Source organism: Tamandua tetradactyla, chromosome 4 (assembly GCF_023851605.1).
Source record: "Tamandua tetradactyla isolate mTamTet1 chromosome 4, mTamTet1.pri, whole genome shotgun sequence".
NCBI lineage: Eukaryota > Metazoa > Chordata > Mammalia > Pilosa > Myrmecophagidae > Tamandua > Tamandua tetradactyla.
In genome coordinates this window covers 63,331,764-63,356,452 of record NC_135330.1, presented here as the reverse complement: position 1 = coordinate 63,356,452, position 24,689 = coordinate 63,331,764, and the positions used below count along the sequence as shown (strand labels likewise).

General features: G+C 40.3%; 1 protein-coding gene across 2 annotated transcripts in view; it reads right to left on the bottom strand.

Annotated features, from left to right (window-relative positions):
* Positions 1-2,832: 2,832 nt before the first annotated feature.
* The window catches only part of SLC60A1 (solute carrier family 60 member 1), a 61,138-nt gene continuing 39,281 nt past the window's right edge, over positions 2,833-24,689 (bottom strand). Inside the window, exon 10 of one of the 2 annotated variants that reach the window (XM_077157566.1) lies at positions 2,833-4,093. In XM_077157566.1, the coding sequence (XP_077013681.1) occupies positions 4,089-4,093 (5 nt within the window). In that variant the 3' untranslated portion in view covers positions 2,833-4,088. Of the gene's footprint in view, positions 4,094-4,408; positions 10,857-24,689 lie in introns of those variants that run through there. The other variant, XM_077157565.1, reaches the window with a different exon arrangement.

The window sequence follows — 24,689 nt, the reverse complement described above, 5'->3', positions numbered from 1 at the left end:
GATTATGTTTCTTAATCAATTCTGCCAATCTCTATCTTTTAATTGGTAAGTTCAGTCCATTAACATTCAAATTTATTACTGAAAAGGCGTTTCTTGAATCCACCATCTTATCTCTTTTATTTTATTTGTCAGATCTCTATATTCTTTTCCCTTTCTCTTTGTATTCTTTAAATTCCCCTTAGTGGTACTCTTCAATCTGTGCCCTCCTCCAGACCTCCTTCTCCTGTCTTTTTTTTTCAGCTGGCAGAATTCCTTTTAGTAATTTGTTATAGGTCCTATCTCTTGTTGACAATTTTTTTCAATATTTCTTTGTCTGTGAAAACTTTAATCTCTCCCTCAGTTTTGAAGAACAATTGGGCTGGGTACAAAATTCTTGGCTGGAAGTCTTTCTTTTTCAGAATCTTGAATATATCATACCACTGCCTTCTCACCTCCAGGGTGCTAGTTGAGTAGTCTGAACTCAGTCTTATTTGGTTTCCCTTGTATGTAGTAGATTGTTTTTCTCTTGTTGCTTCCAGGATTTTCTGCTTCTCTTCAACATTTGACAGACTGATTAGTATGTGCCTTGGGGAAGGCCTATTTGGATTTATTCTGTTTGGAGTTTGTTAGGGTTCTTTGACTTGTATTTTTATGTCCTTTATGAAGCTTTTATGTCCTTGGGAAGCTTTACTCCATCATATCCTCAACTACTCTTCCTAGCCCTTTACTCCTCTCTTCTCCTTCTGGGACACCAGTGATTCTTGCATTTGTGTGTTTTGTTTTGTCTATCATTTCCCTGAGTTCCCACTGAATTTATTCCATCTTTTTTGCCATTTGCTGTTTTGAGTCTTCAAAGTCAATTATCCTGTCCTCTGTATCACTTATTCTTTCTTCTGTCTCTTCACATCTCGTGTTGTGTGCCTCTAGTATGTTTTTTATTTGGTCAACAGTCTTTAATCTCTGTGACATCTGTTATTTTTCTATTTATTCTTTGAAATTCCTGTTTATGCTCTTGTATTGTCTTCTTGATCTCCTTTATGTCATTTGCTATCCCACTTATTTTATTAAGTAGAGTCATATGAACATCTTTGATTAGTTGTTCCAACGTCTGTGTCTCTTCTGGTGTTTTAATTTGGTCATTAGGCAGGGCTGTATTGTCTGCATTGTGAAATGCTTAGTGATCTGTTGTCTTCGTCGCATGTAAATATCTTGACTGATTTAATCAGGGAGTTGATTTCTTTCAGTAGTCTAAGGTCTTGTGTTTGCAGGATGGATACACAGCAGGGAACAGGGCACGGGGTGGGGTACTCAGTGCAGTGATTTGTTTCAGGGCAGATATGGTTGCAGGTTGGGGCTGTTACGCTGATGCTTATGAACGTGGGTGCCCAGCTGCCAGGGAGGATGTAGCTGTGCAGATGCACCAGTCTGGGGGGCGTAACCCTAGTGTGCTCTGGTCTAAGGCACGGGGTCCTTCGTGCACATGCATAGAGCTGTGGCAACAGGTCGGTGTTATGCCTTTGTGGGTTGGGGACAGATGTGATCTGACTGCGCAGGTCAGCACTTTCTCAGAGCTTGGAAGTGTGGCTGAAGGCGGTGCGCATGCGCAGTTCTAGGACTGCTGTAAACAGGCTTCCAGAGCTGAATGACATAATTGGGGGCCTGTGCACATGCATGGGTCTAGGAGTGCCATAAACTGAAGCGCAGAGGTCAGGGGGGGCGGGGTGAAGCTGTGTGACACAATGGGCAGGGGGGGCAGGGGTAGCCTGGGTATGGGGGTTAGTGCCCACAGCCTTTATGTGCTGGCAGCAGCCTGCAGGGAACAGGGAGGGGAGGTAGTGCTCTGGAGGGGTGCAGGAAAGGTGGGTTGGGCTGCACTTGGGGTGGGGGTGTGGGCAGGTACGTGCCCTGGGAGCTGGTGAGGTGGGGGCACCTGGGGCATGGGGAATGGGAGCGGGTGACAGGGTTTGGTGCATGGGGCGTGGGGAGAGTTGCTGGTCACAGGGCTACGCTGGTGAGGGTAGTGTGCCCAAGAAACACAGCCTGGCTTACTTCCTAGTCCCTGGCTCCCATACGTGCACTCCCGTGGGCTCTGTGCCTCTGCGCCTCCATGCCAGGCTCCAGCTTTCTGGTTCTCAGTTCCTCGGCCTCTGCAACCAGGGCTGCCCTATGTGGTGCAGAAGGCTCTCCCAGGTCAGCCACACTCCCAAATCGCTGCCTCAGTCGCCCTCCTGTCCCTTCTCTAACTTTTCCATGGAGCAGGGCTAATCTTGAGCTACTCTATTCGGCCATCTGCCCAGAAGTGCTCTAAAAGGGATATTTTTTATTTAGTCAGATCCTTTTATTTTAGCCTTTATAAAGAGCAGCTTTTGCTTATTTCCACTCTAAACATTATTTATTCATATAATTCTTGAGGTAAGACACTGGAGACTTCAGACCATTTCGCAAAATGAAATTAGGCCTTTTCAGAACTGGGTTGGTATAAAATACTTAGGGGAAAGTAGGACTGATAGGTGGCAAAATCACATCAGAGTGGTCTGTTTCATATCTGTAAGTGAAAATAATGAGGATAAAGTGACAGATTGGTCTGGGGTTGCAGCTCACTAACACTAGTGAAATGTCACTTAGATGGTGAGTTGGTAAACAGCATTCAGCACAGGTGGGTGGTAAGCAGTTGTGGGACTGAAAGATTTTCCTAACCTACTGTTCTCAAAGTGTATTTCCTGGAACAGTTGTCTCATGAGGTCAAATAAGTTTGGGAAATGGGATCTCCACCTCTTGGAGATTCAAAATGCATTTTAGAATGTTAAAAACCTCTAAGAAAGTTCTTCAGTAAAAAAGTTTGTTTCATCCACTCTTTTCTTTTTTGACTGTTGACACTTCCCCTTTTGAGAGGCATGATTCCTATTTTGTAAGTACTTTCTGTGTTTTATAGTAAAGATGCATCTGATGACAAACTAAAAAAGTTATGAATGCTCTAACATTAGATAATTTTCTAGGACTTGGCATTTTCAGGTAGAAGGCAATCATTAACAGCTTAAGATTTCACACTGATTGTCAATATCAAGCACTGTACTGACTGGAATATACCCCATAACTGGAAGGAGTCCATGAAGCTGGCTTAATTTGGAATAAGTAAAATAAGAGGACCATGTATATAATATTGAGAAGTGAACATGAAAGATAACCTCTAACAGCTGTGCAAGCAAGGTGGCAAAGCATTGGTGTCAAGGAAGTTGCTGGAGCATCAGAGTTGATTTTATGGTTACCTTGTTTTTGAATATATCATAATTAATGAAAACCATTCGCTATCAAAATTACCCTTCCATGTTTCCAAATCAGAGGCTGATGCTCGGTTCTCTTATTGGACCTCTTGACAGCACTGATTACTTCCTCCTTCTTTCTCTCCCAAATTTCATCCTACCTCGTTGGCTTCTCTCATTTTCTCTGCTGGTTCCTATTCTTTTTTTCCAAACCTCTAGCTATTGAGGAATCTGAGTTCAGTCTTTTGATCTCTCCTCTCTGTAGCTGTAGGTTTCACTGCCTAGGTGGTCTCCTTCTGCCCCACAGCTTTAAACACTGTGTTTATATGTGACCACAGAATTGGTATCTTCAGTCTTGACCTTTCTTTTAAGATATAGATGTATATATCCATCACTCTTCTTGACATCCAACATAGTGTCTCAAAATGAACATTGCAAAACAGAACTCTTGAGTTCCACTTCACCCCCAACACTCCTACCCACTGACTATCCTCCAGTATTAAATGGCCTCCTGATATACCCACTTACTCAGGTTAAATACCTTTTGGTCATTCTTGATTCCTGTCTTTCGCACCTGTTATCATTTGCTAAGCTGCTCAGAGCTGATACTATAAAATGGGTTGGCTTTTAGTAATGGGAATTTATTAGCTTACAGTTCTGAAGCTGTGAAAATATCCAAATCAAGGCATCATCAAGATGATGCTTTCTTTCTGATGACTGGCTGCCACCAATCCTGGCTCCTCTGTCACATGGCCAGGCACATGGTCGTTTCTGCTGGTATCTCCCTTCTCTTTTAGGTTGCCTTGCTTTCAGCTTCTTGCTTCCGTGGCTTTTCTCTTTGTCTGAGTGTCATTCTGTTTATAAAGGACTCCAGTTAAGACCTGTTCTGAATGAGGTATGTCACACATTAACTGAAGTAGCCTCATTAAAAGGTTCTACTTACCATGGGTGTAAACCCACAGGAATGGATTAGATTTAAGAACATGTTTCTCTGGGGTACATACAACTTCAAACCACCATAGGTTCTTATATAATTTATTTTAATTATTTTAAATACTTGAAAAAATTAATACAATTATTGATTTCCTGTGAATATATTATAGCTCTATAGCATTGGAACTTTTATATAATGTATTCAAGTATTATTAATACTTTTATAATATATATCTTTTTCAATTTGTGCCACGGTTATTCAAAAGAGATTTTTCTTTTCTCCTTCATTTTTGATTTTTAAATTGACTTTTCTATAATTGTAATCATTTTCTGTCTTTATTTCATTGTGGATAGAGTATGTTGCATATTCCATTAAAAAAAAATAAAACGTGGGTGCGTTTCTTTCATCCTGCTCTAGAAGCCATTTGTATGCAGGGTCCATATGAATTTTAAAGAGAGATTTTCATTTTCAGGATGTAGTACTTTCATTCATAAAACTCTAGAATAACTGTCCAGTATACAGTGGAGGGAGTGTCATAGGATAAACATTCCCATTGCCATAGGGAGAAATTGGAAGGAAACCAAGGATCATAATTCCCAAACAATTCTAAAACCCTGCAGGGCACGTTCCATTAGATTTCAAGGTCTTGAGAGTCATCTATAGAAAATGCCTTATCCTTAGGGCCTGACCAAGTGGCAGCACCACCCTTTTCAAGCACTTGCACAGCAGCCATGCTCTCCCCAAGCACTGGGGTGAAAGTTCAAACATCTTCAAGTATCGGGGAGCTGGCCAGGTTCTTGGCTCCACCCTTGTCAAGCACTGGAGTCATGGCCAGTCTCTTCACAATCCACTAGACAAAACCTGGGGTGCTGTGCTGATTTAAAACTATTAAATACTCCAGGAAAGCCATGTTCTAATCCTGATTCAATCTTATGGGGACAGCCATTTCTTTTAATCCTGATTTAATAGTGTAGGGTGGAAATGTGATTAGATTATCTCCAGGAGATGTAGTGCTCCCAGTTGTGGGTGTGGCCTTTTGGTTAGATGGAAATGGGACTCCTCCCATTCAAGGTGAGTCTTGATTAGTTTACTAGAGTACTTTAAAAGAGGAAGCATTTTGGAGAAAGCTTGGAGCTGATGTAGATGCTTGGAGATCAGTTGCTTCAGAGCTGACAGCCAACACATGACCCAGATGTTAGGAGATGCAGGGTTCAGCAGATGTCACCATGTGCCTTCCCATGAGATGCTAAGTAAGCCAGAACCCAGAGTTGTGTCCCAGAGGAGGTAAATGAAGGCCCACAGATGCCAAGTGAAGAACCCCCACAGGAAACAGGCTGAAAGCAACAGAGTCCAGGAGCAAGGGACCAGCAGATGCCAGCCACATGCCTTCTCGACAGACAGAGATGTTTCAGATGGCATCAGCCTTTCCTGAGTGAAGGTAACCTCTTGTTGATGTCTTGGTTTGAACATTTTCTCGGCACTAGAACTGTAAACTTGTAATTTATTAAATTCCCTTTTTAAATGCCATTCCATTTCTGGTATATTGCTTTCCAGCAGTACTAGCAAACTAATACAGGTGGTAACACTATTCTTGAACAACAGGGCAGAAGGCCTGCTGGGCATACTAAACCTTTCCACACACATGGGTAGGCATGCTGTTTTGGCCTAAGAAGATGTCTTTATTCCAAACCTCAGCTTTCATGGTTCTGCCTTTGAAGTCATTTTTCCTTCAATATGTCCCTTTTAGTCCAGGCTGGCAGTAGTTCTGTTTATACAGATCTCACAAAAAATTTGTCAGATTTATATGTAGTATACAAATCCTTTCTTGTAACTATATTTCCATTCCTGAGTTGCACTGAAATGGTTGACTGGTTCTGTGATCAAATAAGCCCTCATGTGGGGCACTATTCTCTGGGAACTCATTTTCCAGAAGCTCAAAATTTTCCAAACCATCCGTTTCTGGTTTCTTTGTACCCAGGAGTTCAGTTCTCAGCTTATCCCTTTCCTCTCACATTTTGCTATAAGCTGCAAGAAGCCAGGCAGCACCTTCCACATTTAGTTTGGAAATTTCAGCTAAACATCCAAGCTTTTCACTTTCAAATTCTGCCTTCCATCTGACATCAGGACTTACATTTGCCAAATTCTCTGCCACTTTAAAACAAGTATCACCTTTCTGACAGTTTGCAATGACACATTTATCAGTTCTAAGGACTTATTGGAAGAACCTTTAGCTTCCGTATTTCTACCAACAGTCTCTTCAGGGAAATCTAGGTCTTTTCTATTAAGCACCTCACAGTTCTTCCAGAATCTATCCCTTACCCATTTATAAAGCTTTCCCCACATTTTTGGTATTTGCAATAGCAGCATTCCACTCTAATGGTACCAAAATCTGTTCTATTTTGCTAGGCTGCCAAAAGCAGATACCATAAAGTCAGTTGGCTTTTAATAGTGGGAATTTATTAGCTTATAAGCCTACAGTTTCAAGGCTGAGAAAAATGTCCAAACTAAGGCATCCTCAGGCAATGCTTTCTCCCTGAAGACCAGCTGTCATCAATCCTGTCACATGGAAAGGCACATGGTGATGTCTCCTGGTCTCTTCCTTTTCTTCCAAGTTTCCTTGCTTTCAGCTTCTTGCTTCTGTGGCTTTCTCTGTCTGAATTTTATTCTCTTATAAAAGACTCCCATAAAAAGATTAAGATCCACCCTAAATGAGGTGGGTCACATATTAAGATCCTACACAACAAAAGATCCTACTTACAATGGGTTTACATCCACTGAAATGGATTAACTTTAAGAACATACTGTTTTGGGGCCCAGACATCTTCAAACCACCACACACCCATACCAAATCAGTGAATTCTGTCAGCTTGACCTTCAAGATCGAGCTGTAGTCTAATCACTGCCACCATTTCCACTGCTACAACATAATCCAAGCCACTCTCATCCCTTACATGTCTATTATGGTTTACCCTAACTTCTCTCCCCAACTCCATTCTTTTTTTTTTAAAAAAAAGTTTATGTTTGAGACAGCAAATTTCTAACACTGGTAAATCATTCCAGCTACTCCCAAGCCCAAGTTCTTGATAGCTTAGAAACACTTGTCAAAGACAACAAACGTTACCAGAACATCTCACAAAATAATGAAAATATAAAAGTAATATACTATAAGTAGGTGGTAACAAAGTAGTATGCACTTTCAAGAAATCACTGGGCCAAAGAACCTGATTCCTGGCTTCGGGCACAAGAAAAGAAGAAACTAAAATCAACCTATTTTTAAAATTTTTAAATGGAACTATATTTTCCATGTGAACCAATCTAAAAAAGAGAGGTCAGATGGAATAAATTAAATGCTACCAAAGAGACCTAGAACCGTGTGACCATAATTTTAGCTTGATAACATGGTGTCATGTGATTGGTCATCTGCAAGATTCAAGCCAAGTATTTGTAGTACTGTGAACCTGCCCAACTCCATTCTTGCCCCTCAGTCTCTTCTCCACACAACCACAGAGAGACTTTTAAATATGTAGATCAGATCCTGTCACCTGCTCACTATTCTCCCAATTATCTCTCATTACCCAAGAAAAAGAAAATCCAAATCACTACCGTGGCTTATATCATCTGGCCCCTAGCTACCACAACCATGTTTCCAGCTACCCTTCCCCTTCCTCACTGCAGGTAAGTCACACTGGCCTGAAGTTCTTCAGATACTTCAGGCATATTCTAGTCTGAGGCCCTTGCAATTATGTCTCCTGCCTGATAGGACCTTTTGGGTACTTGGATGGCTTGCTCCTGCATATCATTTAGGTTTCTGTGCAAATGGTGCCTCTGAAAGGCCTTCCACAGCATCTCTTGCCATATTATATCCCCAACTCCCTTCCCTGCTTTATTTTTCTTTACGGTGTTCAGCTCTCACCTGTGATGGGTTTATATATTTATCACTGTGTGTGTCTCCAACTACAGGGTACTCTTTGTGAGGGCGGAGACTTCTCTCTGATTCACTGCGGTATCCTTGCACCTTGATCAGTGCCTTGAATATAGCAGGAACTCAAAGAATCTTCTTGAAGGAATGAAAGAGTTCTCTGTAAAGGTCTTCTCTATGTCCTGTTCTTCCTTTTGTGAATCTGGTGTGTTGATGATTAGATTCTGGTGTCAAAGCAGCAGAGGGAGATCTGAGAACAGGATGATTCCACAGCACTTCAGGATGATGAAATTCTAAAAGGAAGGAGATGAGGAAACAAGCCCTACTTACTGCTCTGTAACTGATTTTGAAGTGTAGTATAGGAATTTAACTGCTTTCCTCTTATTCTGATTATATATGAGGGAATAGTGGCTCCCAGTCCATTTGTCTGTGAGAGTTTTGTTTTTTTTTCTTCCAGAAAGATCAGCCATGTGAACCTGTAGTATGAGAGAAACCTATCTTGAGAGAATATTAGATTTATTTGTTTCTGAGCTTATTAGATGACTAATTGTCCTTCATAATACAGAACACACTTATTATACTTAAAATATTTTATTTTAGGAAAGGTACGCTTAGACTTGTTTTAATCTTATTTTCTATATCCCCAGTTAATCATGATCTGCTTAAATAAATTCCTCTCTCTAACTCTATATAAAAAAGATGTTTTCTTGAAAAATCACAAGTCAAATACAGCTGTTTACTTTTTGCCAAGGTGAGTTAGTCACTACAATTAGATTGTACAAAGAAGTTTGGTGGGCACCTTGCATAGATATTATTTTTAAGTATGTACAGTCATAGTTAAAACTCTACCCTTTGGCCCACCAGCTTTCAAAAGAGGTTGGACCTGGTTGACTTATTAACTATATATCATACATATGCTAATGAGGAGATCTTAAAAATAAAATTTGCTAACATTTAGTACGTACTTTACATGAATTCTTTCAATCCTTTCAGAATTCCTTTGAGGTAGGGAAGCTACTTTAATTGATGCCACCTGACAGATAAAAAAAGTGAGGTTGGAAGAGCCTCAGAACCTTCCCAGGGCCACACAGCTAGAACAGGTGAAGCCAGTGCTTGAGCCAGGTCTCTCTCTATAACCAGTTTCTCATCACCACACCATATTGCTGGTGGATGAAGGTGGCTAACTTCATGATGCCTATAGGTTCAGAAAAAACCTTTTTTGGGTCAGGCATTTAACCACAGTACTGGGGAGAGGTTATTGAGAACCATCATCCATTTAATTTTTATATTTATACATGTACATTTGTATACACATGGAGAAAGTGCAGGTAAACCAGTATACAAGCAAACAGTCACTGTACTAGCCATTTCATTTCTTACAGAGATCTCAGTACTCTTATCCCTTTCTAAGAGAGTGTGTTTGCATTTCTTCATTGCATCACTACAGGATTTGTTATAGACAGGAGTTGTAACTCCTTGACAGGCACTGCTTTCAGTATTCTGCACAGCTTGAATTGTTCAGTAGTCTGTGCTTTTTTGTTAAAGAAAAAAAAAAAAGACCTTGGACTGGTATAAAGAGTTTTTTTCCCTTTATATAAGTTGTAACATTTAAATGAGATTTTTTTTAAAAAAATTCTTAATGCTGTTTCTACACCTTTTGTAAGCTAGTGAAACTCAGTAAAGAAAAACAGAATACCCAACTGATTATTAGCAATGATATGCTGGGAAATATTAACAGTTGGCTTTCCCGGGGTGGGGGGGAAGGCATGATTTGTAGCTTTCGCCAGTTTCTGTTGTGCAAATATTCCTACCATGGCTGATTTCAAGCTAGCAACATATCACTGAAAGCAGGGTTGGGAAGAGATGCAGAGGAACAGCTTTATATAACATTTCCGCCATACAGATATAGCAGACATAAACTTAAGAGAATCAATAACAGTAAATGTAATAAAATCATTAGGAAGCCATGAATTTGGAGTTTTTTCTACCTTTGTTTTTAATTTTCAATTGTAAGTTTATTTAGTTTAAATTTTAATAATGGCTGTGTTTAACAGCCGGTTCTCAAAGTGAAAATTTAACAATCAGCTTTTATAAACTGGAACAAAATAACTCCAATTGCCATGGATTACTGACTTGCAGATAGCAAGATTCAACTTTTTCTTCTGAGGCTTTAGAATGTAGATGAACTACCAATACTTGTGTCAGGAATTTGAGGGGCTTTGTATTGTTAATAAGTAAAAAGCATAGAAATCCTTTGAGCATGCTAGAGAATAAATTGGGAGTTGTTTTGATTCATTTAAAATATATCCTCACAGAGCAATGAGCTTTACAATTTCAACCTGTTTTTTTAAACTTCCACTAAGAGTGACTCCATCCATGGTATGGTCCATGTGTAAGCCAGCAGATGGAGTGAACTGTATGACTGTCTTCTTCCTTCCCATCTGCATATCCTGGGAAGCTCTTACCAAAATTCTGAACCAGGGAAGAAGAAAGTAACTAGAATAGTGAGGAAAACTTCTAATGATTTGTCTGAGGAGGATCCATGTCCTAGGATTCAATTTAATTTCTTCCACCAGATCAGGTATTAGTGAAGAGGATTTGAAAAAAGTCATCTGAGAAACTGCCTCTACTTCCACCCTCAACCTTCTTAAACAATGTAGTTGGTGTCCAAGAGGCTGGAAGTCTTCACTTATCTCCTTTACCCAGTTCTACCTCTGGTAGCATTCGGAATTTTCCATCCCAAGTGGTTTGTCTTGGTTAGGAACTACAAAAGAGAAAACAGCAAGTAGCATGTTTTAGCAGATCTGATGAATCTTGGCCATTATTCATTCCAAGAGTGTACCCAACCTTTTTGTCTCTCTGCCCTTCTGTGGCTCATTAGGAAGCAAAGTGAAAAGTCAAGCCTGCCAGTTCTGGCAAAATGGTGGTGAAGGCAGTTTGTTGAGACTATTGTCCAGGGCTTGGGGAATATGTATTTACTTTTGTCTCCTATGAGTAAGGAACTTCATTAAGTGTTTCTCATTTGATATTCAGCAAATATTTATTGAATGTGTGTCTTAAATGAAGGCCCTGTGCTGAGTGCTAGGCTAGAAAACAAACATTACCTGCTATCTCAGGCAGCAGGTTGTAGTTAGGTCTTTTCTCAGGCCTTTTTGGAACTTTAAGCTCGGTGTTTAGTGGGTGTGAATGTCTACCTACTGAGAGACAGGACTGTGGGTGTCTGCAGTGGGTGCCTTCAGTCTTTTTGCTTTTTATAGGGAGAATAAGAGCTGTCTGAGTACCTTCTTTTAAGAATGGGCCATGCTCTGGGCTGGGTACTGAAACCAGGTCTCCTGTGTGGCAGGCGGGCATTCTTCCACTGAACTACCTGTGCATCCCTGCCTAGCTTTTAATAGACCCTCAAGTAGAACTGTATCCTCTACATGAGATCCTGGCCTTGATTTGACAGGGAATTACAAACCAAGTGCAAAAGGGAACCTTCAGTGAAAATCAAAGTAAATACAAAACTTTAGATGAGTAAAGGAAATAAACTTGAAAAAGAACTATATTAAGATAACCAAATGCCCCAAACACAACTGAAAATCACAAAGCAAAGATTCTGGCAGAAACGGCCCAGCCAAATGACTAAATCAAAAGACCAAATCAAAAGACCAGAGGGGACACGGAATACAGAACAACTACTCAAGGATACTTAGAAAGAAGTAGAGGATATCAGGAAGGCACTAGAAGAGCATAAAGAAGAATTGGAGAGATTAAATAGAAAAATAACAGATCTCACAAAGATGAAAGATACACTAGACCAAAGTAGAAATATACTAGAGACACTCAACAGCAGATGTGAAAAAGCAGAAGGAGGAATGAGTAAGCTAGAAGACAGAACAATTGAACTAGAGTGCACAAAATAACAAATGGCAAGAAATATGGAAAAAATGAAACTGGATCTTAGGGAAATGATGGACAATAAAAGGTACACAAATATAAGAATCATTGGTGTCCCAGAAGGAGAAGAAAAAAAGTAAAGGGCTGGGAAAGTTGATTGAAGATAAAATCAGGCAAAACTTCCCAACTCTTACGAAAGACATAACTATGCAAATCAAAGAGGCCCAACAAACCCCAAATAGAATAAATCCAAATAGGCCTACTCCAAGACAAACTAATCAGACTGTCAAATGTTGAAAAGAAGCAGAAAGTCCTGGAAGTAGCACAAGAAAAGAGATCTACTACATACAAGGGAAAATGCATAAGACTGGGTCTAGACTACTCAACCATGGAGGTGAGAAGGCAGTGGTATGATATATTTAAGATCCTGAACAAGAAAGATTTCCAGACAAGAATTCTTTATCCAGCCAACCTGTCCTTCAAACTAAAGGAGAGATTAAAATTTTCAAAGACAACAACCAAGAGATGAGTCAACAAGATATCTGCCCTTCAAGAAATACTAGAGGGAGTCCTGTCATCTGAAAAAAGAGAGACAGAAAGGAGGTCTGGAGGAGGGAACAGAATTGAAGGGTATCAGTAAGGGTAATTTAAAGGATAAAAAGAGAGAGAGACGGAAAAGAATATGTAGATCTGACAAATAAAAACTAATGGATGGTGGGCAGGCCACGGTGGCTCAGCAGGCAAGAATGCTCGCCTGCCATGCCAGAGGACCCAGGTTCGATTTCCTGTGCCTGCCCATGTAAATAAAAAATAATAATAAATAAATAAATAAAATTAAAAATTAAAAAAAACTAATGGATGGGGAGGTGCAAATGGTGACTCAGTGGCAGAATTCTGGCCTTCCATGCCAGAGAGCCAGGTTCAATTTCCAAAGCCTGCCTAAGCCAAAAAAAACAAAAACAAAAAATAACAACTAATGGATAAGATGGTAGATTCAAGAACTGCTTTTACAGTAATTTCTTGGAATATCAGTGGACTAAATTCACCGATTAAAATATACAGATTGGCAGAATGGATTAAAAAATATAATCCATCTATATGCTGTTTACAAGAGACACATCTTAGACCCAAAGACAAAAATAGATTGAAGGTGAAAGGACAGAAAATGATGTTCTACACAAGCTATAACCAAAAGAAAACAGATGTAGCTATACTAATATCAGATAAAATAGACTTTAAATGTAAAGATGTCCTAAGAGACAAGTGACACTACATATTAATAAAAGGACAATTCATCAAAAAGAAATAACAATCATAAATGTCTATACTCCCAATCAAGGAGCTCCAAAGTACATCAGGCAAGCATTGGCAAAACGGAAGGGAGCTATAGATGTTTCAACAATAATAGTGGGAAACTTCAATACACCACTCTCCTCTATAGATAGAATAACCAGACAGAGGATCAGAGAACTTAAACAATGTAATAAATGAATTAGACCTAGTAAACATATATAGATCATTACACCCCCAGAATGCCAGGATATACACTCTTTTCTAGTGCACAATGGAACATTCTCCAGGATAGATCATATGCTGGCATACAAGAAAGCTTTTATAAATTTAATAAGATTGAAGCTATCCAAAGCACTTTCACTGATCACAATGGAATGAAGCAGGAAATTAATAATCACCAAAGAACCAGAACTTTCACAAATATATAGAGATTAAACAACACACTCTTAAATAATCAGTGGTTCAAGGAAGAAATTGCTAGAGAAATTGGTAAATATCTGGAAACTAATGGTAATGAGAATACACTTATGGGATGCAGAAAAGGCAGTGCTGAGAGGGAAATTTATTGCCCTAAAGGCCTATATTAAAAAACTAAAATGAGCAAAAATTGAGGACTTAACTGCTCACATGGAGAAATTAGAGAAAGAAACTAACTCCAAAGCAAATAAAAGAGGAGAAATAACAAAGATTAAAGCAGAAAAAAAAAAAAAAAAAACCAAACTGGAGAACAAGAAAACAATAGAAAGCATCAACAAAACCAAAATTTGGTTCTTTGAGAAAATCAATAAAACTGATCACACCTAGCTAGACTGACAAAGAAAAAAAGAGAGTGGACACAAATTAACAAAATCAGAAATGAGAGGAGGGTCATTACCATGGATCCTGAATGAATGTTAAAAATCATAAGAGAATACTATGAACAACTATACGCCAACAAACTAGACAACTTAGAACAACTATACGCCAACAAACTAGACAACTGAGATGAAATGTACAAATTCCTAGAAACAAATGAACTCCTGTACTGACTTAAGAAGAAATAGAAGATCTCAACAAAACATTTACAAGTAGAGAGATTCAATCACTCATCAAAAATCTTCCCACTGGGCGGTGTGATGGTGGCTCAGTGGCAGATATCTTGCCTGTGATACCGGAGACCCCAGTTCAATTCCTGGTGCCTGCCTATGAAAAAAAAAAAAAAAAAAAAAAATCTTCCCACAAAGAAAAGTCCAGGATCAGACGACTTCACAGGGGATTTTTATCAAACATTCCAAAAAGAACTAACACCAATCCTGCTCAAACTCTTCCAAAAAGTCGAGAGAAAAGGAACGCTACCTAACTCATTTTATGAAGCTAATATCACTCTAATGCCAAAACCAGATAAAGTTACTACAAGAAAGGAACATTACACACCAATTTCCCTAATGAACATAGATGCAAAATTGGGAAAACTACAGACCAATTGGGAAAATTGGGAAAACTACAGACCAATCTCCCTAATGAACGCAGATGCAAAAATTCTCAACAAAGTACTAGCAAATCAGGTCCAACAACACATTAAAAGAATTATACATCACAACCTAGTGGGGTTTACACCAGGAATGCAAAGGTGATACAACATAAGAAAATCAATCAACGTAATACAGCACATTAACAAATCAAAAGGGGAAAATCACATGATCATATTGATTGATGCTGAAAAGTATTTGACAAATTTCAGCACCCTTTCCTGATAAAAAACACTTCAAAAGGTAGGAATTGAAGGAATTCCTACCTCAATTCCTCAATATCGTTCCTCAATTCCTCAATATCATAAAGGGCATATAGGAAAAACCCATAGCCAGTATTGAAAGCATTCCCCCTAAGATCAGGAATGAGACAAGGATGCCCATTGTCACCACTATTATTCAAATTATACTAGAAGTCCTAGCTAGAGCAATTAGGCAGGAGAAAGAAATAAAAAGCATCCAAATAGGAAACAAAGAAGTAAAACTTTGACTATTTGCAGATGACATGATCCTATACTTAGAACTAACACTGAGAAATCAACAACAAAATTACTACAACTAATAAACAAATTCAGCAAAGTGGTGCAATACAAGATTAATGTATGAAAATCAGTAAAGTTTCTATACACAAGAATGAACTATCTGAGGAGACAATTAAGAAAAAATTCCATTCAAAATAGCAAGCCTAACCAGGGTTGTCAAGGTCTTGCACACAAGAAAACTATAAAATATTGCAAAAAGAAAGAAAAACTGACCTAAATAGATGGAAGACATTCCAAGCTCATGGATAGGAGGGTTGAATGTCATCAAGATGTCAGTTCTACCCAACTTGAGCTACAGATTCAATGCAATACCAATCAAAATCCCAACAACTTACTTTGAAGACTAGGAAAAGCTAGTTATCAAATTTATTTGGAAGAGAAAGAGACCCTGAATAGCTAAAGATATCCTAAAAAAGGAACAGTGAAGTGCAGGACTATCACTTCATGACTTTAAAGCTTACTATAAAGCCACAGTGGTCAAAACAGCCTGGTACTGGCACAGAGATAGAAGTATTGACCACTGGAATCAAATTGAGAGTGTGGAGATAGACCACCAAATCTATGGACAATTGATCTTCAATAAGGCCCCTGAACCTACTAAACCGGGACAGAATAGTCTTTTCAATAAATGGGCATGAGAGAATTGGATATCAATAGCCAAAAGAATAAAAAAAGGACCCCTACCTTACACCCTTTACAAAAATTAATTCAAAATGAATTAAAGACCTAAGTACAAGAGCCAGTACCATAAAACTTCTAGAAGAAAATAGAGGGAAATATCTTAAAGATCTAGTAATAGGAAGTAGCTTCTTAAACTTTACACCCAAAGCACAAGCAGTGAAAGAAAAAATACATTCATGTAAACTCCTTAAAATGAAAAGTTGCTGTGCCTCAAAGGATTTTGTCAAAAAGGTGAATGGTCAGCCAACTCACTGGGAGAAAATATTTGGAAACCACATATTGGATAAAAGCTTGATATCCTGTGTACATTAAGAAATTTAACAACTCAATGACAAAAGAACAAACAACCCAATTACAAAATGTGCAGAGGATATGAATAAATAGATACTTCTCTGAAGAGCAAATACAGGTGGCTAAAAAGTACATGAAGGGCAGCTCATCTTCATTGGCTATAAGGGAAATGCAAATTAAGACAAGAATGAGATATCACCTCACACGTATAAGAATGGCTGCTATTAAACACAAAGGAAACTTTAAATGTTGGAGAGGATGTGGAGAAATTGGGACACTTATTCATTGTTGATGGGAATGTAAAATGGTTCAGTCACTGTAGAAATCAGTTTGGTGATTCCTCAGAAAACTAAATATTGAGTTACCCTATGACCCAGCAATATCAAAACTCAGTATATGAAGTTTGAAGTATATGACCCAGAAGAGATGAAACCAGTGACACGAACAGACATTTGCACACCGATGTTCATAGTGACACTGTTCAGTTGCCAAAAGATGGAAGTAATCCAAGTGCCTGTTAACAGATGAGTGGATAAACAAAATGTGGTATATACATACAATGGAATGGTTATGCAGCAGTAGACGGAAAGGAGTTCCCAAAGCATATAACACCATTGGATGAACCTTAAGAACATAATGCTGAGAGGAGTAAATCAGATAAAAAGGATAGATATTACAGAGAGCAGAGAGATGAAACTAAGTGAAGGAAGGAGAGAGAGAGAAACGCCCAAAGATGCCAAGAGAAAACCCACAGGACACAGAGAGTTCTGAGAGGTGTCCGTGGAGGAGCAAGCAAGGACCTAAAACAACGGAACCCAGGAGCAAAGCACCAGCAGATGCTTTCCTAGGTGACAGGGGAACCCGGACCCATCGGACTTTCTTCAGGGATGTTTGCAGATAATGATAGGACCCATCTCAAAGACAAGTAAGGAATTAATGAAACAATAGCCCAACTCCACACCTGCTGGAAGGACTTGATAAACCATGGCTGATCCCAATCATATTCTCTTGGTAAGCTTTGACAACAACTCTAAGAGATTTTAGAGAGGTCAGCTCAGGATTTGAGCCAGTTCCGCAGGGTAAAACCCTGTCGTCATCCTTGACTCCTCTCTTTTACATGTGTGGGGACCCAGGGCCCGGCCCTCCCCTCCATGTGGGAGCAGGTGACTGCACGTAGCTGCGAACGTGACCTGGCAGACACTGAGTGTCCTCAGCCCACCTCCGGGGGGGAGAATGTACCAATGGTGTCGGAAACAAGGCACAGAGACTCCCCTCCCCTGATCACTGCTGATAACAAACTTCCAAACCCTGGTGTGTCCAGACCCTGCTGGAACTCTTGTTCTCACAGCCATGTCTAAACCCTTATAAGCCCTGGCACTGCCCCTTTGGCAAAGTGTGGACTTCAATTTCCCACCGCCACCATCGGAAGAAGCCTCCCCTGCTCACAATCCTAATAAAATGCACGTCTCACTTCATGCCCCATGTGTCCCTCAGTCTGCAGGCTGCCCCGACCTGAACCCCTGAGAGCACAGCTGCAACATGCCAGAGTCCACCAGCCCATGCTGCTAGTTATGCCTTCACGGTGCACCCGAGTCCAACCAGCAGCCTCTCCACCTCCACAGCACCCTAATCCAAATGACGGCCAGCTGTCACCTAGGTCACTTCAAAGGCCCCATACGGGCCTCAAGGCCCTCCACAGGCCATCAGGGAGATGCTGATAAAAGTGAGGTCACGGCACTCTGAAACCACTGGTGGCTTCCCAAAACCTAAAACTTATTAACGTATTTATTCAATAATTATTTCCTTAAAATTTTATTGTGGTAAAATATATATAACATGCAATTTATCATTTAACAATTCTTTAAATGGTATTAAATGCATTCACAGGGTTGTGCAGTCAATCACCACTATATTTCCAGCATTTTTTCGTCATCTCAAACAGAAAATCTGAATCCATTAAGCAATAGCTCCCCATTCTCTGCCCCCAACAGCCCCTTGTAACCTCTAATCTATTTTGTCTCTATACATTTGCCTATTCCAGGTATTTTATATAAGTACAATCATATGAGATTTGACCCTTTTCCTTTTGTGGCTGACTTACTTTACAGCAAAACATTTTCAAAGTTCATTCATGTTGTACCATGTATCTGAGTTTCATCCCTTTTTAAGGCTGAACAATATTCCATTGTACGCATATACAACATTTTGTTTACCCATTCATGTTGTTTCCACCTTTTGGTTCTTGTGAATTGTGCTGTGAACATTGGGGTACAAATTATCTGCTTGATCCTTGTTGTCAGTTCTCTTGGGTACACACCTAAAGTGCGATTGCTGGATCATATGGTAGGTAAGTCTAAGTGTAAGTGCTTGAGGAACTGTCAGACTTTTTCCCAGGGGGCTGCCCCAATTTACATTCCCATCAACAATGCACTCATTTCTTCACATCCTTGCCAACACCTGTTATCTGGATAATAGGCATCCCAGCTGGCATGAAGTAGAATTTTTTAATTGAGTTATTTGTCTTTTTGAATTCTAGGCATTCTTTATATGGTCTGGATATTATGCCCTTATGAAATAAATCTATCAAACAGATTTACCACTATTTTCTCCCCACCCCCCACCCCCCAAAAAAGAATAGATACTGTATGATTTCACCATTATTATTCTGGTAAAGGTAATCTCAGAGAATATAGTGGACCTAGAGGTACACAGAAGCTAGAGATAGGGGAAAGGTTATCCAGTGAGGTTGAACCTAAATGTAAGGGACCAGATAAAAGTGATGGTAAGTAATTAGTGGGGTTATAAGTAACGTCATATTGAAGGCCAATATGATTAAAAGGGGATGCATACTGCCACGTATCCCACTGATTAACTCTACAACTATAAATGAGTTCTCACATGAACTATTTCAAAGGTTTGATATTGTACAAAGAGTCAGTAATAGAGGGGTACAAGGGGGAAACTAAAATTGCATGCTATGGCCAGTAGTTAACAGGAAAACGTCAACAGTACCACGGCACTACCTAGGGCAACTAATGGAGGGGGAGGGACAAGAGATAAGGGTAGTTTTGACTTGATATTTAGTGAGGCTGTGTTTGTCTGTTTTTTTATCTCTATGGACCAATGAAGACTGTCTAAAATTGAAAGTGCTGCTGATTTGTACAACCAAGTGAGGATACTGTAAGACATCATATTGTTTATTTTGGACATTGACCATGATGTCCAATAGATGGAGGGAGCTGAAGGGTACAATGACTGAGAAACAGAATGGTAAACTGTGATACGTATTTATTATAGAATATTGTGCTACTACAAAAAGGAATGATGTTGAGTTATGGGAATATGGCAGAATAGGATAGATTGAGTTCACTCCTGCTCCAAGGAATAGCTAGAGAAGGGATGGAAAAGCTGCTGAGATGGCGATTCCAGGGTGTAAGTGACCTGAGAGGGTCTTCTACACTACTGGTTGCAAAAGCTGAAGAACTGAGAAGCTGAGAACAAAAGACCATCTGGCTGGTACAAATAGCCTAACATGCCCCTCTCCAAATGGAAGCCCGGAGCCCTCAGCAGTGCATGGACAAGGAGACAGGGGCTAGGAAATGAGCCAAGCTACGTTCCTTGAACACACTACCCTCACCGGGGCAACCCCACAACCCGCCACTCATCCCATACCCCACGTACCTGAACCCTGTCACCCACCCCACCCTCTCTGCCTTCCAAGCACTCCCCCAGCCCCACCCTGCCTGTAGGCGCCCCCAACTCCCACCCCAAGCATGTGTGCACACCTGCCCCAACCCAACCCACCTCTCCTGAACAAATGCAGTCTTGCCCCTCCTCCCCCTTCCTGCCCCCTGCAGGCAGTCACCAGCGCATAAAGGCTGCCAGCGCTTACCTTCATATCCAGGCAACACCCACCCCCAGCCCATAAAGTCATGCAACCCCACCCCGACCCCCTTGAGCTCTGTGTATGTGTACTTCAGTTTACAGCCCTCCAGGCCATATCTGCCCACGCAGGCACAACCCCGGCCTGCTGCCCTGAGCTCTGCACATGCGTATACAAGGGCCCTTACCCCCTAGACCAGCACACCAGGACCCCACCCCCGAGACCTGTGCACTCACACAGCCACATCCTCCCCTATGCTGGGCGCCTACGCATTCGTGCATTGACTTCTTGAACCTTGCACCCCAACCCCCTGCCCCACAAATGTGCACACTTGCTCCACCTCCTGTCACAAGCACCCTGTTCTCACACCTGGCAGGTGCTCATGGCCAAATATGTGCTACATAATCACCACCCTGCATACATGAACATACATGCTCCACCCGCCCCCCCCCCCACCTGCGCACCTGTGCCAGGGCACTGCCCACCCGGTGCTACCTCCCCCTGACCCACAGCCTGCAGCCCTGGTGACCTGGGCCTGCCCCTACACACTCCCACATCTGCATCCAGGGCCCTCTGGACCCCTCCCCCTGCACAAGGGCACACCTGCATCCTGCCCCTCCCTGTACCCCAATCTCTGTGCCACCTACTCTACACCTTGATACCCACAACCCCCATGTCCATGTGCCCACCCACATCCTACCTGCACACCAGCCCCCGTGCATCCACACAGCCTCCCCATCTGCCTCCCATCGTACTCTCTGTGTCCTCCACGCCGCACCCTGCTCCTGTGCTCCAAGTTCTGCCTGAGCTGCACCCCATACCCTTGGCTCCTGCACCCCATCTCCACAACCCCGCAACTTGCACCGCATGCTCACAGCCACCAGCATAGCATCCCCACCTGGGCCTATACCTGCACTGTAATGCACACCGCATTGTTGTGCCCGGCCCTGCACCCTGCATCCTGTATCCTGGTCCACATCCATCTCAAAAATACAAAGCTTTAGACTACTGAAGGAAATCAACATCCAAAGTAAACCTATCAAGATTTTTATATGTCTTAAAGACAACGGATGACTAAGCATATCCTGATGCAGACAGATAAAGCTCAGCCTAATGACCAAATTAAAACACCAGAGGAGATACAGATGCTGGTACAACTAATCAAAGATGCTCATATAACTCTACTAAATAAAATACATGGGATGGCTAATGGCATAAAGGACATCAAGAAGACACTAGAAGAGCATAAAGAGGAATGTGAAAGAATAAGTAGAAAAATAGCAGATATCATAGAGATTAACAATACTGTCGACCAAATAAAAAACATACCAGAGACACACAACAACAGATTTGAAGAGGCAGAAGAAAGAATAAGCGAACAAAAGGACAGGACAACTGATTTTGAACAGCAAATGGCAAAAAAGATGGAAAATTTTGAATTGGATGGACAAAACAAAACGCACAAATATAAGAATCATTGGTGTTATAGAAGGAGAAAAGAAGAGTCAAGGGCTAGGAAGATTAGTTGAGGATATAGTGGGGGAAACTTCCCAACCCTTATAAAGGGCATACATATTCATATCAAAGAAGCTCAGTGAAATCCAAACAGAATAAATCCTAATAGGTCTTCCCCAAGACAAATACTGATCAGTCTATCAAATGTTGAAGAGAAGTAGAAAATCCTGAAAGCGGCAAGAGAAAAACAATCTACTACATACAAGGGTAACCACATAAGACTGAGTTCAGACTACTCAACTGGCAAGAAGGCAGTGGCATGATATATTTAAGATCGTGAAAGAGAAAGACTTCCAGCCAAGAATTCTGTACCCAGTCAAACTGTCCTTCAAAACTGAGGGAGAGATTACAGTTTTCACAGACAAACAAACCCTGAAACTGTTTGTCAACAAGAGACCAGCCCTACAAGAAATACTAAAAGGAGTTCTGCCAGTTGAAAAAAAAAAGACAGGAAAGGGAGGGCTGGAGGAGGGCACAAAATTGAAGAGTACCACTAAGGGTAATTTAAAGAATACAAAGAGAAAGAGGGAAAAGAATATACAGATCTGACAAATAAAATAAAAGAGATAAGATGGTGGAGTCAAGAAACACCTTTTCAGTAATAACTTCGAATGTTAATGGACTAAACTTACCAATTAAAAGATATAGATTGGCCAAATGGATCAAGAAATATAATCTAGATAAATGCTAGTTACAAGAGACTCATCTTAGACACAAGGATACAAATAGATCGAAAGTGAAAGGATGGAAAAAGATGTTCCAAGCAAGTTGTAACCAAAAGAAAGCAGGAGTAGTTATACTAATATCGGACAAAATAGACTTTAAATGTAAAGACATCATAAGAGACAAAGAAGGACACTATATGTTAATAAAAGGGACAACTCACCAAGAAGAAGTAACAATCATAAGTGTTTTTGCTCCCAATCCAGGAGCTCCAAAGTACATGAGACAGACATTGGCAAAACTGAAGGGAGCAATAGATGTTTCAACAATAATAGTAGGAGACTTCAATACACCACTCTCCTCTATAGTTAGAATAACAGACACATTAGGTTATTACACCCCCAAACACCAGGCTATACATCCTTCTCTACTGCTCATGGAACATTCTCCGGGATAGATCATATGCTGGGGCACAAAACAGGTCTTTATACACTTAAAAGCATTGAAATTATTCAAAGCACTTTCTTTGATCACAATGGAATGAAACTGAATATCAATAACCACCAAAGAAAGAAAAGTTTCACAAATATATGGAGATTAAACAATGTACTCTTAACCAGTGGGTCAAAGAAGAAATTGCTAGAGAAATCAGTAGCTATCTGGAGATGAATGAAAATGAGAATACAACATATCAGAACTAATGGGATGTGGCAAAGGCTGTGCTGAGAGGGAAATTTATTGCCCTAAATGCCCATATTAAAAACAAGAAAGAGCAAAAATCGAGGACTTAATTGCTCACCTGGAGGAACTTGAGAAAGAACAGCAAACTAACCCCAAAGCAAATAGAAGAAGAGAAATAACAAAGATTAAAGCAGAGTTAAATGAATGGAAGAACAAAAGAATAATAGAAAGAATAAATAAAACCAAAAGTTGGTTCTTTGAGAAAATCAGGAAAATCAATGGGCTACTAGCAAGGCTGACAAAGAAAAAAAAAGAGAGGATGCAAATAAGCAAAATCAGAAATAAGAAGGGGTGCATCACCACAGATCCTGAAGAAATAAAAGAAATCATAAGACAATACTATGAACAACTATGTGCCAACAAACTAGACAACTCAGATGAAATGGACAAATTCCTGGAAACACACAAATAGCTACACTGACTCACAAAGAAATAGAAGATCTCCACAAACCAATCACAAGCAAAGAGATTAAATCAGTCATCAAAAATCTTCCTACAAAGAAAAGCCCATGACCAGATGGCTTCACTGGGGGAGTTTTATCAAACATTCCAAAAAGATCACCAATCTTGCTCAAACTTTTCCAAAAAACTGAGGGAAAAGGAACTTTACCTAACTCATTTTATGAAGCTAATATCATTTTAATACCAAAACCAGGTAACACCTGAATATAGGGACTAGTACCTTAAAGCTTCTAGAAGAAAATGTAGGGAAACATCTTCAAGACCTAGTAATAGGAGGTAGCTTCCTAAACTTTACACCCAAAGCACAAGCAACAAAAGAAAAAATAGATAAATTTAACTTCTCAAAATCAAATGATTCTGCACCTCAAAAGACTTTGTCAAAAAGGTGAAGAGGTAGCCAACTCAAAGGGAGAAAATATTTGGAAATCACACATTAGACAAAGGTTTGATACCCTGTATACATAAAGAAATCGTACAACTCAACAACAGAAGAACAAACAACCCAATTTTAAAATGGGTTAAAGATACGAATAGCCATTTTTCTGAAGAGCAAATACTGATGGCTCAAAAGCACATGAAGAGGGCAGGCCATGGTGGTGCAGCAGGTAGAGTTCTCGCCTGCCATGCCGGAGACCTGGGTTCGATTCCTGTTGCCTGCCCATGCGAAAAAAAAAAGCACATGAAGTGATGTGCATTTTCATTAGCTGTAAGGGAAATGTAAATCAAGACTACAATGAGATACCACCTCACACCTATAAGAATGCTTGCTATTAAAGAAACAGGAAACTACAAATATTGGAGAAGATATGGAGAAACTGGGACACTTATGCACTGGTGGTGAGAATGTATAATGATACAGCCACTATGGAAGACAGTTTGGCGGTTCCTGAGGAAACTAAATGTCGAGTTGCCCTATGACCCAGCAATAGCACTACTTGGTATATACTCAGAAGAGCTGAAAGCAGTGACACAAACAGACATTTGCACACCAATGTTCATAGCACCATTATTCACAATTGCCAAAAGATGGAAACAATTTAAATGCTCATCAACAGACAAGTGGATCAACAAAATGTGGTATATACATACAATGGAATATTAGGCAGCACTAAGAGGAAATGACATCCTGAAGCACATGA